Source organism: Embiotoca jacksoni, unplaced genomic scaffold (assembly GCF_022577435.1).
Source record: "Embiotoca jacksoni isolate LCO1_2020_lvr unplaced genomic scaffold, fEmbJac1.0.p SCAF_10, whole genome shotgun sequence".
Taxonomy (NCBI): Eukaryota; Metazoa; Chordata; class Actinopteri; family Embiotocidae; genus Embiotoca; species Embiotoca jacksoni.
This window is the reverse complement of record NW_027185230.1, coordinates 19,411,408-19,430,490: the sequence shown is the minus strand read 5'-3', so window position 1 is coordinate 19,430,490 and position 19,083 is coordinate 19,411,408. Positions and strand designations below refer to the sequence as shown.

General features: G+C 39.9%; 1 protein-coding gene across 1 annotated transcript; it reads right to left on the bottom strand.

Annotated features, from left to right (window-relative positions):
- Positions 1-2,768: 2,768 nt before the first annotated feature.
- On the bottom strand, positions 2,769-18,671 carry tbx5a (T-box transcription factor 5a). The gene is made up of 8 exons (XM_069160135.1): positions 18,528-18,671; positions 17,752-17,846; positions 16,170-16,289; positions 15,138-15,285; positions 8,817-8,969; positions 5,756-5,847; positions 4,076-4,308; positions 2,769-3,361 (listed from the first exon to the last, which is right to left on the bottom strand). The coding sequence occupies exons 1-8, from the start codon at positions 18,669-18,671 to the stop codon at positions 2,769-2,771; spliced, it is 1,578 nt and encodes a 525-aa protein (XP_069016236.1).
- Positions 18,672-19,083: the final 412 nt, after the last annotated feature.

Genomic DNA, 19,083 nt, shown 5'->3' with positions numbered 1-19,083 from the left:
AATCGACACCCAATTATTGTGATCGTATAGAATCGATCAATAAGCATACCCTCCCAGCCTTCATTAAATCAGAGGGAGTTTTTTTTTTTTTTTTTTTTTTCCAAACTAACTGGAGGGTTAAAATCACTTGCGTGGACTCACATTTCAACTGTAAAGATATATCTGGAAACATATGAACACAATTCAGCAAGATGCTTTAATTTTTTTTTTTTAATTTATTGCAAGTATTCTGTTATGTACATGTTTATTTACAAAGTTATGCAGGTTTTCATGTTTTCAATCTTATTTTAATACTTTTTGACAGCGATATAGTAATCTCCTGTTTTCTATATAGGTATGATTAGAAAATCCTATACAATCGTAAAAAGCAGGCTATAAAAAAAGAAATGGGACCATCTATGTTATGCAGGAGCAAGCGGATTTACATAATTGAAAAATAAATACTATTGACAAACATCATTCTACCGACTACAAGCATTTAAAGATTAGCCTTTGTCCACATGTAAAACACACCTCTAACATACACTTGTCTGGATGGTGAAACTTTGCTTCATGATGTGTATCAAGGAAATTTCGCATTTTCAAATTTACATTCTGTGTTGTGTCCAACTGCTACTTTACATGTTTGATTGTCAGAAGTGCCATTTTGAGGATTAATCACACATTCACTGGGTACAACATGAGACTGCATGAAACACACAATAAGAACTTACACAAACATAAGAAATATCCTTCAGAATTTGCAGGGCTTTAATGTCAGAAAGAGGGAAAAATATTACGAGTGTTTTAGATGCAAAATTGATATTACAATGTAATACTGCCACGCTGTAGTTGGTCTCTACATCACCCAATAATTCAGATGTGAATGATCAGACGCACCGAAGCAATGAATGTCGTAAAAGTGTTTTGATCCTCGGTAATGCTTTAATTGTAGCATTAATGATGTCATGTATTGTAGTTAGATATGTCTCCAGCTGCAGTTCTTTCTGTAGCTGTGATTGAATATTTCAACATTTAAAGCTGTATTCATTGTTTTTTAACCAAATAGGGACTCGACAGCGTGACCAGCTGACAGCCTGCCCGACATATCTTCACCTGTTATCTGTGTTGTTGTTGTTTCTGGCCACCTGACGACTTGAGGTCTTATTCCCTCTTTTATTTACGAATCATTGTTAATATAAAAATATTGATTAGTGGCTGGGGATATTGAATATTGATAGTATAGTACACTTTGGCTTTCTTATCACTGTTTATGTACTTGCTGCTTCACATTATTGGATTCCTCTGCTTCATGTGTATCGTACTGAAAGAACAAGGCCATATTCTGTTGATATAACTTCAAAGTTTGTTTCGTGAGTCCGATTCATTCTTTATATACCTGAGAGCCGGTCGGAGGTCTGGATGTAGGCAGGTCAAGTTGCGATGTGGATCTTATGATGCCGGAAAGATACTTTTTATTGGGTTTTCTGGGTTTGAGTGACATTATACAGCTTGACTCTCATGCAGTGCACCCTGCAGACGAAATGGCATCAAGCAGCTGATGGAATTTCTGATGATTTACTGGAGTAAATTAGGTGTTAACAGACCCAGATCCGCCCAGTCCTTGCATCCTACTGGGCATAGGCCTCGGGTTAACTTTGAAACTATTGGAGCAGCCTTTGACCAATCACTATTCCTCAAAAACCCAACCACTGCTGCAAATACATTTGAACCCCCCCCCCCCCCCCCACTTGACTTCAATATCGGCACATTTAGCCACGCCCACCAGTCGCTGATTGGCCTGCCCTTCAGAGTGGCTGTGCAAACCTTAATGCGAACAGGGTTTCCAGACTGTAATCACAGCAAAGAAAATTGAAGCTGTGAGTAATTTCCAGCGGCGCCAGGCTTTGGGTTAAATATGGTTCAGGTTAAAAATCCTCTCATTGTTACTCTTTAACATCAAAGTCCCTGTTTACATGGTTGCACTTCTTACAAGTGCTCGGTTGTATCACTCTCAGGAGCCGTCCTGCTCCTGATTTTTACTGTCATGTATCTCATAATGTAGTTTTCATAACATTTCTGACGTGCATTTAAATTATATCCATGTAAAAGGAAATAAAAATCACCCTTCTGACAGCAAGTAAATTCACCAAAGAGCCACAACAAAAGCTCACTTCTGCTTATTCATTTTTTTTTTTAAACTTATAGCAATTTTATACTTATTAACTACAAAAACTTATAAGAAACAAGAACTTGGGCAAGTTTGACAGAAGACAAATGTCCTTTTTTTTTTTTCTTTCTCTCTTTTTTTTTTTTTTTTACATGAATTCAGTCTGTGAATGCAAAACAAGAGTTTTGTGTTTCTTAAAAAAAAGCTGAGGATATATTTACTGTCTCACTTGAAACACTGACATCCAAACAAACCACTGCACGAGAACATACCAGAGCTGGGGACAGCTGGCCGAGCATCTCAAGCATTTCTCTTCTGTTCTGTGTCAATGTTCTCTGCACATGTTCCGGTCCAGCTCGTCTCTATTCACCTTTCTGTTTGACTCTTAAGTGCAGATGATGTCACAACAAGTTAAGTGATAAGATGCCTCCTTTCCAAGTCGGCACCATTCTACAAATATCCAATGTTGTCAGTGAACCAACACTGATCTCATTAAGATGAACAGCAACACGTCCTCAACAAAATATAAATATAAATGTGTCTAAACCCTGCCTTATTTTGGTCCTTTTCTGTCTTTTCCTTTGAATACTTGTATTTAGTTGTGTAACTAAAAGCTGTTTTAGCTGTTGTCGCTCCACTCCGGCATAATGCTAACACTATGTACAGAGTGGTACTGGTGTGGTGATAGTGTACGTGGTATGCCGTGTGTATAGAGGTACTCGTTTCCCTGCAGGCCGGCGGTGGGTGACTGAATCCCAGCCCCGGGGCTGCACTGGCGGCCCAGAGTCTGGTGGGTCATGGAGCTCTGGTACATAGCCGCGTGGTGGCCGTCACCCAGCTGTGGAGAGGCGTGGCCTCCCACCCCGCCTAGTCTGGACACCAGAGAGCCTGAGGTGAAGTGAGCGGAGAAGTGCTGGTAGGGCAGCCGCTCCATCGGCTGCATGGTGGTGACGGAACAACTACCGTAGGGGGAGACGCTGGCCCAAGTGTTGCAGCTGATGTCCTCCAAACTGGGAACAGGCTCAGCGCCTTGCGAGGCGCTGGCGTACATACAGGCCTGCCGTTGGCTGGATTCACTGCGGTACGGCCCACCGGCGAGGCTGAGGCTCTGGGCGTAGCCAACAGGGCGATAGTAATGGTCCTCCTCGCTAGACGAGCTCTCCAGATAGGCTTTCTTATAGCTGTGCTCACCCGAGTGACAGTCGTCCTCCACTGCAGGAAGAGTTACACAAACAACACCGTTAGTCACGTTTTATCATTCAGTATCTTAAAACTCACATGAAGCTGCTCTTTCACGAACCTGTGATCACTTTTTTTTGGAGTAGTGCAAACCTGTCTTTTAATTATGTCACTAATGGGACACCTAAACTACTCTTCTACGACCAATAATTTAAGGACTTCCATAAATAGTTCCTGGCATATTCAAAAGTATTATTGCCTGAAAAGTTTAATGAGCGTTCTTTTGCTTGCGTGCTTATTGGCTCCTTTTATTGTCCTCATATGCTCCTTAGAGACCTTGTGTGTGCTTGTTTAGAGCCACATATTGTATTTGACTTGTGCAGAACATAATGCATAGTGTAATAATGTGCAGGTATATTTTGGCATACTCTTTGTGAAACATCCAAAATTTAATGTCATTTTGTATAAGATCTGTATGTATGTAGGTGTCCCTAATTTATATAAAAACAGAAGCACATGTTGTGCTAATATTTAAAGACAGTAATTTAAAAATTAAGCACAATAAATCTTATTTAAACATAATTTTACTGCAACAGAGCCATCATGTTAAAAGCAGTGGATATGGAGAAAGACTGCTGTAAAACTAAATCTAGATTCTAGATTCTGCAGTCTCCCATATTAAATAAAATATATGCTTATGTTTATTTTAGTCCTTTTTGGTGCCCACGTGGCTGCAGTGTTTCCTACCTTTCCTCTTGATGCAGTGGTACTCGGGGCCGTGCTCATGGGGCAGCGGGTAGGAGCCCGACTGAGGCAGCATGTCCTGCGAGGTGCTTGTGACGCCGTTGTCACACTGGGAGTACTGGGAGCTCAGGGTGCTCGGCGTGGCCATGCCCTGGACCTCCCCGCTGAACGGACTCTGGCTAGAGCCCACTCTCTGTCGCACTGTGCTGCGAGGCACGACTGGATACTCCTTGGTGCTTGTGTGGGTGCACACACACAAACACAGTTATTAGCAATATTCTGCAATTTACCTGTAAAATATCACTTTAAATGCAACACGTCAAAGTTCAATGTGACACAACTGTTTCAATAGTTCAATTCTGTACAATTCAATTAACCATAAAATCTGTTCTGAAAGACGATCGACAGCGTTCACCATCGGTGATTCACTCCCACTCAGAGGAACACTCCTGTGGGGAAAATCCCTCTGCTGAAAATGCAAGCATGTATTTCACTCCTATTAATCCACAGCATCCATCAATACATCATTTTGCTACTTTTCCTTCTTTGATTTCACGGAAAGCTTCAGTTGAAAAAGTGACCTGGTTTTGCAATAAGCGCTCTCCTTAAAAGTGTAACCAAGAGCAGACGTGCGTTGCTTACTGTACTCGGCAGGATCGGACGAAGGCCCGTAAGATTGATAGTGTGGTTTGGACTCTCACCAAGTCCTATATATTTGCACGTTTTGATAGCTGAAATGCATTTCACTCAAAATGTCGTATTATCTTGTGGCACGCACCTACTTAAAGGAACTTAATGTGTGTCTGCCACAATCACGCGTGCCATTTTTACAAACTACTTGAAAGTACAGAAAACTATTGACTGTTTGGGGAGTTTCACTGCAGCATAAACCATGACATTAATCTGAAAAGCTTGATCACCATGAACTCTCTGCTCTGGCTCTGAGGAAAGGTTACAGGAAGGATGCAGGATTTTAGCACCTTGTGGAAAAGCCAAACAGCTTTTCCAGTTTCGTCTGATTTGGGATTTCTTCATTTGAATACACAGTGTCTGTAGTGGCTGCCCAAAAGAGGGGGGGTGGTAAGGGAGGGGGGGGGGGCAGGAGGGTTGTTTCAAAACCAGATTTTCTCCTTTGAAAAAGTGTTTTCCGTGCAGCACGGACTCTATCCCTCATCTGGACTGAATAATGGAGAGAAAGAGCGCAATGTGGTCTTGTACTGCCTTGGCTGCCTGACCAGGCGATACCACCAGTTCAACACACACTCACACACACTCACACACACATATGGAACATCCTGGTAGACAGGGCTCTATGGAAGAGAGATGTTACAGTCATGTTTCAGAGGTTCTGCCAGATCAGCCATAAAAGTCTTCAGCATGAAAACTGGCTGGAAATCAAGAATTACACTTACATCACTGAAAATAACACTCACTGAAAATAACACTCATGACTGGCTCGCATTTGGGTGATTGAAGGATTAAAGTGGGGCTTGTTAAGGGACAGTGTGACCAGGATGTCAGTAATCCCGGCCTAATTGTAACATTTATCTACTCATTTGACATCATTCAGTATGTGTCAGTATTTCCACATATCAGAGCCTGAGATCAATTAAAGAAATAGTTTATGAATAACATACTCCAAAGTGAACAAAAGGTTATTTTCTGAACGTTTTGTTCAGCTACCTTTGCATCCTGGACATCCGGTGCAATTCCATATCGTCGCTTCCACGGAAACCTTTTGCAAACGGGTTGTTCTCAATCTTCAGCTGGGTTATCTGGAACAGCAAACACGCCTCATATTAATAACATACGTTGTGCAGTGAAATCCATTAGTTATGCTATTTGATTGTTAGATTGTCAGCTGGATTTTAAAACGTTGAATGGCCCCACAAACAAACACAGACAACTATTTAAATGCAACATTTCAGTATTTAAGACAAGACAAGTCCTCTTCAACTTGAGGCTTATATGATGTCAGTATTACAGCATATTTTTTCAGAACTGATGTTCTTTTGGACGCGTCTAACTGCTCCCAAGTTACCCCGAGAGAGAGAAAATAACAGATCGCATTTCCAAAAATCTGGATGTCTCAATCAGTCATATTTTTATGGCTTGATTTATAATGTTGCATTAGATGATGTCTGGCTGAGCAGATAGTTTGAGAATGACAAATGCAAATATGACTTATTATATGACTTCATGTTTTGGTAAAAATATCCCTGTCAATACAAAACAAAACAACTGCAGAATTTCTTTGGAGAACCACCTCAAAATAGCGATTAACCCCGCTGAGGTTAAACCCGATGCAGGGATATCCCTCTCCAGCAGCGGCTTCTGGCAGGTAATTAGTTGGCAGGTCTTCCAAGCTTCCAGCTTTCTGACAAGACGGGAGGTTTGTCTGCACGCTGGCTGACACTTTCACCAAACCTCGTAAAATCTCTCGTGTGACACTTTGCTAGCTTCTTGTTAATACACGCTGCCCGACACATCATTTAGAAATTGTTTCATCATTTTAAAAGTTTGGAATAAAAAGTCTCAGTGTGCCCTTTATTTAGCTCTGCAGGGTTTGCAAACAGTCGCTCATGTGGGAGTTGTTGAATTGTTGGATTCCTCTCTTTAATGTTGTGAAGTTGTATTGTCAAGAACTTACTTTATTAAACTCCCTGAGATGACTTCTGTTGAGAGTTGGAGCCATATTTATTAAAAAAATTGAATTAAAAAAATACAGCTAAAAATAATTTAGGCCTAGACTGAAGACAATTGGGACAAATTTATTCTCAACTTCAAAGAGCATCGTTTTACTGTGCTGTGTGTCCAAACTATGCTCATTAAAATAACTGAGGCCTACATAAACATATTTCCAGATGCTTTTGGCTATTTTAGCAAAAAGAAGTAAAATAAGATTTATTAAATATAACTTAAATATAATCTGTAGTGTTGCTGGCCTCCATTCATCTTTCCAGTTTGACAAAATTCTTAAGAAAACATACTCTTTCAGAAACACAGTTTGGAAAAATGTTTTAATTACAGCTGTGAAAGGAAAGAGGAGAAACCAGAGACTTCGGCCATTTTCATTAGCTGAGAGTCTAACAGGTGAATTGGACCCATGCCTGCAGCACATATTGCTTTGGCAGATGTTAGACTGTTTGATTAGACAGTTGTGGTAAAGCGCCTGCAAATCAGAAATGCTTGTTTTTCTGCAGGTCTGGAAAGCCCCAATAATTAGCCGGAGGTTACGATCTCAGCCCCCAGTAACATGTTTAAAAATAATGAATGGTTTCTACAGAATGTTGGTCATTTGTGCTTCCTGTTCCCAGAAGCGCAGAGACTTGGGATTGGCTGCAGGGAATTATGAGCCTTCGCCCCTTCCTCCCATATTCCCCAAACTAAAAACTTATAGGCCTGCACGGTTAAATGATGTGAAACAGACGCTGTTTACAGATAGCTGTATTCCCAACATTTTTTTCCCTTCAGAAATTAAGACAAAGTAAATATTGAGTTTTATTCCTGCTTCTTTCATCAGATCTTAACACTCAAGTCCAACTGAAGTTATAAACAACCGTGAGGCTGTACGGCCTAAAGACACCACATTAATTTGACTCTAATTTATTGTTATTAGGCAACAATCTTCCATATTGTTTATGTGGGAAAAAAACAAGGGCATTTTCCGACTTTTTAGCTTTTAAACACAGAAAGTAGCAACAGCAGGGAAAGACGTTTAATTTAGCCTCTTAATCACAAACCGTTAATTAAAGTTCCATCGTAGAAACCAAGAAACCCGAAACAGAAAGTTTCCCATTAAAGATAAAAAAAAGGTCAACACTCGGAGAAAACAAATATTATATATAAAACAGAATATTTGCTCGTGCGGGTATAGAAAATAAAATCTTCTAAACCAGGGCAGGACAGTCTGAAACTTGGACTTTTATGTTGCGCATCTGTGCGCAAATACGCAGAGAAATAATAAATAAAGTAGATACAAGTGTTATTGTTGCCCCGCTGCATCGAAATGGATTAAAAACTAATAACACATTTTATTTAAATAATTAGCACAAACTATTTCGAAGCGTCGATAAAGTAGCAAAGCAACTAACACATTTATTATTTAGCCCCCATCTCTAATACCGTGCTATTATTATGACATTTTATTATGATTATTATCATTATACGTTTTCGCTTTATAGGATGCTGAGCTACTGGGAAAGTCATGGCAGAGGTTTCTATGGTTTATCTGCAGCTTGTCTCGCGCCGTGAGTCTGTAAGTTGGAAAAAGTCGCTTGAGGTCAGACGTCGTCTCGTCGGTATCTGAAGTTTTTCCCTCGTCTGTCAGTGACTCAATGTGATATCAGCGATTTTCAGCTGACAGTGACAAGACTTTAAACTCCCACAGAACCGTGCCTTTCATTTTCTCTCCCTCAGTTTACATGCCGCACAGAGCTGCACACGAAATGGGTCGAATTTAATTGAAGCCTTGTGTGCATGTGTGCAAATAGAAGCTACATACTTTTAAACAAATAACTAGAACAGGAAAGCTGACATTTACACAATTTTCCATTTTCTACTGGAACATTTTTGAATGCGCAATAAGCGGTTCGTTGGTCCTGTTCGTTTCCTCCTGTTTTCCTTCTTTGAAACTATTACAATTTAAACCACCTCATGAAATACACCGTCAATTTGAAGTTGTCTTTTTACTATGTCACAAAGTGCAAGAAAATAAGAATGCAAAAACGGCCCGAGGATTTACCTTATGGTTCTGATAGGACGTGACCGCTATGAAGGCTGTCTCCGGGAAGACGTGGGTGCAGAAGGCCGTGTTCTTGGAGCCGAAGCCGTTATTTTCATCCGCTTTCACAATGTGAATCCTCGGTTGATACTTGTGCATCGAATTTAGGATGATCTAGAATAAAGCAGAAGTGGTGTTATTTACCTGATAACATTATTACAGCAAAGCATCCGTGGTAAAAAAAAATAAATAAATAAAAAAAAAAAATGCAGAAAACTGTTTTTCTCCGGAGCTGCTTGGAGTGAAATGATTTCAGAATAAAATGCCAAAACAATTTCAGAAAACAATGCAAAAGCAATTTAAATTTCCCTTTAAATCCTCGCGGGCATATTACAGGCTTTGTTTTATTTTGAAAGTGAAGGTAATTGTTGCTCCTGTGTTGCTACTGTTTTTTTCAAGACAGATCTAAACTCGCTGGTGAAGCATGAGTGCTCAACATTTAGCAATATATTTCAGGACTTAATTCCAGCACTTAACCATTATATAAAAAGAAACGCAAATTTAGGCAAGACATGGGTTTGATAAGCTTCACACAGATAAAAGGAGGAGGATCTTTCAACGCAGAAACTTTAGAAGTTTTATAGACATGTTTTTTGCATGAATTCAGGCGCTGGAGGCAAAAAAAAAAGGGTCTAAAGTAATATAATCCATTAATCTCACAGATCCTCAATAGATCAAATTAAATTCAGATATACTTTTCTGGACAAATAACTTTGACCAAAGGTAAAAGTTTTATTGCACTACAAAATGAAACTTTTATTACTTTAATAGATATTTCAAACAGAATTAGGCCGCGTTTTAGTTTTTTTTTTTTATAGAAGACTTAAGAGAACATTCTTCTTTAAATGAAATAAAGTCTGACTTGTTTTATTTCAGTCTGAAAACAAATAAATTCACCACTAAATTACACTTCTTGCAGTACAGTTCCCAGTCACATATGTTGTAATAGACTGACACAAACACGTCTCATTATTCTCCTCCAACTTGACTAACCCAGTTTGTGCTAAGTGATGACTACTACCAGCGGCTCGCTTGGCGACATTAAGACGCTGAACTTGAGCCTTGAACTTCTCTTTTGAGGCCCTTTCATCCGTGGATCTTAAGTCTAATTGTTCTGACTGATCAGGGAGTCATGGCCATCAACCTTGAAGAAATCCAATGCTTTTTATTGTCATCAGATCCACTTACATTTAAAGATTAAAAAAAAATAAAAAAAAATAAAAAAAAGCTTTTTTTTTCTTGCCTTCTTCTTCACTGCTCCCTCCTTTTTCTTTTTTTTTGCGCCCCCCCCCCCCCCCCCCCCACCACACACACACACACACACACACACACACACACACACCTCTCTGTCCTATGGGCATTCCTCCTATCTGCTATCTTAAAGATTGTTTTTGTACCTGCCTGTCACTGCCAGCATGAGACGAGACAAGGGACTGCCCTGACCTCCAGTACCTGTGGGGGCATCCTGCGGTACTACACAAACACAACCCGGGGGCTTTTCTCAGAGCCGAGTGAACCATAGAGGCCCATACATACAAGATACAATGGTCCTCCATTATTAATTCCAAGTTGAACTTGATGTCATTTCATGGTGCAGTAGGTTTTTGTAATGGGCAGGAATTGGATAAAAATGTGTTTCAGCTGCCTGCATGCACCTTGTAAAATGCAAATGATTTAATGGAAGTTAATGATTTTCTAATGACCATGTAGAAAATATCAGTCAGGATTTATTGAGTGTAACACCGATAGACAAGCAGACTCCTCATTTTGTCATTAAATGTCATAATTTTCACATTTAAGTGGATTCTTCCAGTAGCTTAGCGTTAAGTCAGTGTGCAAATGAAACGACGTGTCTATGAAACAGCGCTGCCTCTCTATTTGTCTTTGGATTCATAAGTGACAGTTTTCTGAAAGAGCTTCTTAAAGCTTTCTGAGCACAGTGCCGAGAAAAAGTAGGTTAAACAAAGCTTTTTATATTGCGTACGTCCATTACTGGCTTATTTGTTGGTCTGCAGAGATCCATCCACGATTGGGACAAAACCACAACAACAAGTCCATCAGCGCAAACATGTCATTCATCACGCAGCATCAAGAAGCTTAAAGAAGGTCTTCCAACAAGAGAAGTTGCAGGGACGTATCTGTATGCACATTTGGTCCACTGACTCTGACTGACAAAATCCAGTATGTGTGCTCGTAGGGGGGTTGTGGTGGTGGTGGGGTCGTAGCTACAGACCACCCACTGGGACCCCAGCACACGCCTCGTCTCCGTGGCCCAGTCGCTGCCCTGCCTGGTTCCCTGTATCTCTGTATCTCTGCCCCCACCCCCACCCCCACCCGCACCCCCGCCCTCTGGATGATAGTATTTAATGATAGTGAGGGATCACTTTGGGTCTCACGCAGCTGCCCTTTGCTTTCAAGTTCCACCACATCAGAGAGTTTCCCCGAGCTTCGGGATTAGCAGGCTTTGTACACCACCATCTATTGCTCATCACACACTGCCATTAGAATATAAACAGTGCGATCCTCACACTCCACCCTCCTCCCCAAAACATGTGTGGGAAGACGGAGAGACGAGTGCAGCAGCAAACTGAGGAGGGAGATGAATAACGCTGAGGAATATTCTGGGAGTCGAGAAGGAGATCAAAGCAACAAAAAAAACGGAGACAAAAACTAAATATATTTTCCACCACCGTGGAAATTTAATTCTGAAAGGATGAAACTAAGGTAGTACTGTAGTGCAATACTGTAGTTTAAAAAGTATTTATACCCGGATGTAAATACCAACAATATATCTGAAGATACAACTAGGTGTTGTATTTATAGATGCAACAAAATTTGCATATGTCATAAATAAGAATAATTAATGGTCAATGCCACTCTGGTGTTATTATATCTATACAAAACTATTGGATTATTATAATTCATGTATTCAGTAAGCAACATTTTAATGTTGCAGATGGTCAGAGTGAAGCTAATTTGATTTAATTTATAATTTCATATCGTATTTTATAAGCTGCTTATGTGAGTAAATTCTGACAGGAACTAGCCAGCTGTCAAATTAAAAGCACAAAGTGGCATAAAATGTATTTAGCTCAAATTCATACTTAAGTAAAGTTGTTGATTATTTACTTACACAAACTGCTGAAGGTTATTATTGTTAAAAAAAAATTCATGTTTACAATGATAAATGAAACCATTTTCACCATAAATATTTAAAACATATTACCTGACTACACTTGAACTACACTGTCAATGTCAACCATCTTTTTACCTGAAAATATTAATAAGATAACAAAAAACATGAGCTTATTCAGAACTATGATAATGTCACACAAAAATGTTACGTTTGTTTTCATATTTCACTTTAACGTGATTTATTTGTGTAAAAAGAACAAAAACAAAGCTACACAGTAAACTGCAGACAAACACTTTGGGGTTTCAGCCTTCCTTGTTTTCCGTAAACTCGTCCAACAGTCCCGACCCGGTGAGCTCGGCTCGGCTCAGCCCGCCAACGTGCATTTAATTCACCAGACATATCTGAAGAAAACCCTCTGCAGCGGGCCCGTCCCGAACGGGTCTAATCTACATCAGCAATGTGTTTTGGTCTCATGTCTCACTGCTAGTAATTATAAATCATCTACAAGATATTTCAACCAGCTGGACCAACAAGCTGATGGAGTGTATTTCTGGCCAGCCACCAGTGTTTTCATTTATGAATCCCATGGTGCCGTCTCCCAGCACGAAGGAGGGCGAGCCAGGAACCACTGCAACCAATCATAAACGCACTTTAACCCAAAATTTACAACGCTGCTCACATTCCGACTGAACTCCGGTTTCATTTCACCAGCTGGGCTTTGGCGAGGCAGCGATCCCTGTAGGTGCCATGTGGACAGATAGTAGGCTGGGATACATGTGCATTAATGCTTGGATAACTGTGAAAGGCTGACACCAGTCTGTCTTTGGATTCACTGTCAAACTATAACCAGTGATATGAGTGGTTGTAGAAGAATATACACTGGTTAGTAGCTGCTAAATAATTGATAATCTGCAATCAATGATAGGATAATTGAAATACATTGAATAATAATCGTATCATAAGATTGTGCTATAAAAGTTATATTGCTGCCTCTTAATGACATATTTACAGAAAGAAATGTGAATTTTTTCTCATCCAGGAGTACCGATTTGAACTTTATGCACTATTACACCTCCAAATAAAACATCTGGAGCCTTAACTTAAGTAAACTTGTTAAGTAAATTTAGTATTTTTTCCACATTATTTACTAATTCTACCTAAAAACAGCCGTTTGATGGCCCTTTTGTCGAACCTAATAGTTTTTTCTCCCTCTAATGGCGACGTCTCTTAGTAAGAAAGCTAATTGAGTGACTGTTTCTACAACAAGACATGTAATTAGGCCTCAATGTGCCCATCAATTCAACATTTTATGAAAACCTGCCGCCAACAGGCCCATTTGTTGATGAAGTAAGTGATGTTTATGCTCGCTGTTTTGGGTAAGACAGGAATCACAAAAGCCTGGGGCCAGATAGTGAGTGCAGAATAATGAGGAGTTAAAGCTAGGAAATGGGTACCAGTCCCTCATTGGTGAGGGGGGGGGGGGGCGGGTGGGGGAAGTGGGTGGAGGTGCAATTGCCTTTTTCCTTTTTGCTAAAAACTGCTCCCCTCTATTTATGCAAGCTGGCTTCCAGGAGGTCTCTAACTATAATGCACCTAGGGGGTGCTATCATAAAGCCGGGCTACGGAAAGAGTTTCCAGGACACTTTTACAACAAACATATTCCACTTTAAATGAGGACGGGCGGAAAAGAGACGAATCTTACAGAATGATCCAAATCATTTTCTGTTGTGAAACTGAAGTTTCTCTCGAAACATGATAGAATAATATACTCTATTATTTTTTATTTTCTTTAATATGCGTGGTAAAGGACAAAGGACCGCCAGAAATAATTGCATTCTAAGGACAAAGTTAAATATTTATAGTATTTTAAATGTAAATTGACTTTGTCAAAGCATTTATTAATATGTATTTCTCCTGGACAAAACTGTACATGTGACAAGGTTTCCTCTCTTTCTTGTTTTCCAAAAGAACATCAAGCTTATTTAAATAATTTTGTTGTTGTTGTTGCAGCTAATCTGGTATCCTGTCTCTTTAACTCATCGTGCTTTCAAAGAACTCAGAGCTTCAATAAAGAGTAAATTTGTGAAATTAATAGAAAATCTATGTCCATTGTTTTTCTAGTATTTAGAAATAAATATTTACATTTCCCTGATAGTAAAAACTAAAATCATGATTTCATTAAAGTTGTAGTGGTAAATCAAACACTTACATTTGCTGTATTTCATTTTTAGCAGCACTTTTAACTTAATGAAAACTCGACAAAGAAAATAACCTGTATTCTTATGTTTTGGAATATTCTTCTGCTCTTTGTATTTTAGGACAGAATATTCAAACAGTCTCACAAACAAATCTAAACTAAAAGAAGATAAACATATGAAAGGAAAGTATACCAAAGATTTATAAACAAAATAGTTTCTATGAATTTGTAAAAATGGTTTTGCACAAAATAGGCTATATTAAAATAATTTAAGGATAACTTAATGACTTCGAGGTCATTGAGTTCATAGGGCCTGTTGTTGGAGTGACTGAAAGTTTGTTGAGTTATAAAGTAAACGTGAGAGATAAAATCCAGTTTTAATAGGGCCTAATCCTGCAAATCACCGGGTTTTTTTTACAAGCAAGGAGGAGGAGGCGGAAGGGGGGAGGGGGTTATTTTTTTAATTTAAACACTGAGGGGTAAAAGTTTTAATGAATTCCAAAAACCTGAATTTAGAATGTACTTAAAAAAAACTTTCCTCTCAATAATGATACCATCAGTAATAATAATAATAATAATAATAATAATAATAACAACAATAATACTTGCCACCTCCTGTAATATTTTGTGGTTCCCTTTCTGCTCTGTGTGTGTGCGCGCGCGCGCGCGTGTGTGTCTGTCTGTGTGTTTTATGCAAATGCGGGAATTTAAAAAAAAAAAAAAAATTAATTTTTTTTTTAAAACTCAATTAAAAAAGCGGTCATCAACTGTGAGAAGCAGAATTTGCATCATACAGGAAGAAAGCGACCCACAGATGAGGGACGATGTCACACTGCTGAAGTGTCACTGAGCAAACCAAAATGGATTTTCCATACAAGCAGAGTCACTGTAGCATTGATAGAGACACGGTCCGTGTTTGAGAATATAGATGATAGGCCTAGGCACCTACGTGTCCGAACGGGTCCAGGTGGTTGTTGGTCAGTTTCAGCTTCTGGAAGGAGACGAGCTGCCTCATCCAGTGCGCCCCCGTGGCGGGAGAATCCGGGTGGACGTAGAGCCTCCCGGGCATGGCGGGCTCGGCCTTCCCAGTCACAGACCTGACGCACAGTAACAGCCAGTTACACCGCGGCACCACTGACACCGACATGCAGCTAAGCAGCAGACATACACACAATTCTGCAAATGTAGGCTCCAAAACTATTACGGCAAATTAGAAAAAGGCAGACGGATATTTGAACTGAATTAAACTTATTGAAATAAAATTGAAGATATTAAAATTAGAATAAAAATAAAATCAACGGACATTGTTACGAAACACTGAGACTGTGTGATTCCAGAGTAATGCTGCACACGTAGGCCATTTACGCACAAACCTCCAGGCCATGGATGTTTACCTCGTCTCAAAACTTTGTTTTAGAAATTAAAGTTGGAGCTGGAAGTTTTCCAAGATTGTCAAATCAAGGAAAGAATTAGTTGCAGCTTTGGGCTGGTGATTATCGGCCGTATTGGCATGTGATTATCCTCTTTAAGGATCCCCTCATTTAAAGGCACTGACCCAAACAAGGCATTCCTGCGGGGTCGGAGATCGACATGACACTAAACAAATAACTGTGTTTATACCCAAATGTGAAAGACGGCCTCGTCGCTGCGCACATTCTGTACCTCTCTAGGAAAAGTCATCAGCATCCATTCAACACCGAACAGTCAGCTCCGGCAGAAACATTTCTCCCTGTTGACTACATTTCTTGGCAACCATTAGAAAATACACAGTTCATAATTTCAGGGGAAATAATATGCTCACTTCCCATTCTCGTTCATCAGAACAATATAAAATGTCCTGTTGGATTTAGCTCCCGAAAGAGAAGAGCTGCGACCCCCAAAATAATGATTTCCATTTTTGTCTGTGCGTAAAAATCCAAGAAATGTTCGTTTCAGCTTAAAGTCCCTCAGAATTGGTTTTCTGTGTTGTTCTGGAACTCACCATTTGTTGTCGGCGAATTTGTATCGATGATCATCCGCAGGAACAACATCCATCAGGAGAATATATTTCGTTTTGGGGTTCAATCCCGTGACCTTCACTTTGAAGCTGGGGAACATTCTCCTGTAAAGAACAAACGACGCTCATTTGATCTCAAAAGTGGGCAACACGCACACGCACGCGCACGCACGCACGCACGCAAGAACAAAAATGAGTCTGGTGTGTCTTCAAGGCTTTCTGCTCTGCAGAAAAAAAAAATCACAAAAATGTGCCTCAACTCCTCAATTTTCAAACCTTATAAAAACTCACATTTTTCCCAAATTAATTTTTTTTAAATTAAATTCTTTGAAATAAAATTTCCCCTCGGGGATTAATAAAGTAACTACCTAACCTAACCTAACCTAAAACTTATGGGGGTCATTTTTTTTTTTTTAAATGATTCTAGTTTGGAAACTAAACTAAACAACATTTAATGCATGCAGGTAAGCTCACGTGGGGCCATTTAAAATATATAAATGCCTTTATTTGGTTTGGCGAGGAAAATCTTCCTTTCAGGGAAGGGAGTTTAGTCTGAGAGGAACCATTATGAAACGTTGTTCACTCTGTGCCAGATTTTTTCTTTTTTTCAAGATCCGTTTAGTAAATCATTTAGATATTTGGTAGTTGCCACACTGAAGAAAAATACACACACACACACACACACACACACACACACACACACACACACACACATACATACACACAACGTGAGTAAGCCTATAGGCAGCCTCACGAGTCAAAGCTTGGAGAGACGAGGAAGGATGTGTAATATCATTTCTCGCCTAAAACAGGAGTGGAATGATTGACGGGAGTATAATGGAGACTTTCTGCAGCTGTGACAAAACAACTGCCTCCTGGCCGCGCTGGAGAGCACAATGAAATGTAGCCATGTTAAATTATAAATACTCATCATTTATAATACACATGTGAGCCACGGGCCATTTGACACGAGGAAACACCAGCGGCCGTCATGCATATATGCAGCTTCACCCTCAGCCAATGTGAGCTGTTGTGACTGCATGCAGTGTGAAGGCAACCGTGAAGCTGACAGCGAGACACGTTCACAGGCAAAGACCTGCACAACATGTTGCTGCACAAGTGTCGGATCACACCAAGTGTCTGCATGCAATTAAACACAGCAGAGACACAGAGAAGGAAAATGGCAGAACAGATGCTCCTAAAATATCTTTATTCACCGACTCAGCAATTTTTCACACCAGAGGGCAGTTGTGCACTGACACTCTCTGATTGGTCGATTGTATCGCATTTCCCCAGTAAGGCCACCCAGACTAAGATGCAGCCTGAGTATGAAGAGGTAAAGCTTCCACCAGATGCTCCGTGTTGTCCCTGTGCTTCCTCTGTGTAGATTTCCCCCCAAAAATCCAATCCGACCCACAGTTTACACTTAAACTCGTGAGTGGACCTCGATCAAATCAAAATCAACTGAACGAGCTGCTTTATCATCAGGCAGACACAGCGAGAACTTTCCAATCATCATCATCATCATCATAATAATAATAATAGATATTTGTGTAGATATTCTTACCGTCCGGCTTTGGTTATGATCATCTCCGTCCCCACCTCATGAAACTTCGTCCATAGTTCCCTTTCGTGCAGGTAGACTTTTATTCCCTCCATTCCCTTTAAAAGACAACATGTTAGTGCTCAGAACACTTGAAATAGTTCCATTCACTGGTCTCGTGGCTTTGAGGTCTTCCGAGTTGGTCACAAAGCATTTTGTGAAAAACATCAGTTTTCAGCTTCCAAAGATGAAATTATAAACGTCAGTGCTTCATGTAAAACATTCATTTTAAATGTCAAAAACCTACGAAGCACCGAGTTGCTGTAGATGTAAATTTATGCAGAGCGTGATGACAATCTGGTTAATTAACAATCTATAATTTGGATGCGAGTTGTCCTTCTGTAGTCTTAAACCGCTCGAGTCTTTAGCACACATTTAAACTGCAAACAATACAAGGCCAGAGATACTCACTGCATTTATCAATAACTCTGTATAATAATGATTAAGTCTAAGAAATTACAAAATTGCATTGATTTTTTTTTAATGTTTCACTTCTTTTTCTGAAGTCAGTTTCTTTGAGCAACGCTTTAAAACAAAGAACTTCACAAATAAAAACCAGATGCAATATAAGTTATTAGCTACCTCTCGACGAAATCAACTTTAGAAGAAGTAAATGTATTTCTCCTCTTTAATTTGCAGACTTTCTGTGTGTATTTGGAGACCCAAACTAGCTGTGTAACGGGATATAACGTGTGTGCCGCAGGACTCGGCGGCCTGCGGCCTGCAGACCGGATACTCACCTGCTGGATGTAAGTTGTCTGCGATGACGGAGATTTGCTCGAAGTCCCGTTCGGTTTCTCTGATTTATTATCGTTCTGTAATTCCCTTGAATCTGATCCACCTGGAGAGTTTTGGAGGACAAAAGTCTCCTCTTGGTCCGCCATGACCGGAACTCCGAAAACTACCGTCCCAGCTGGAAGACCGAAACAGAAATGTCAGTGTGCGGAGCTCGAGCTGCTCTTTAACATAACGACACACAAATGAACCTCATTGTCACTATTTGACACTATGTGACCAGCAACAGATAGCAGGACATCATGACATAGTCAAATATAAACTTGGTGTTTGAGTGAAGGCTTTCAAAGTAAAAGCATGAATTCAACCTCTCTCTTTAAATAAACTTATTGCAAAAGGTTAGTCACAAATACAGTCTATTTTAATCCGTGGATATATGATGGCACTTGTCACAGCATCAGAACTGTGGTGATTGATTTTAAGGCTGCACATTGAAGCAGGCCCGGGACTCCGGTGCTTTTTGGACCCCCGAGCTTTCGGCTATGTGGCGACAAGTCCAGA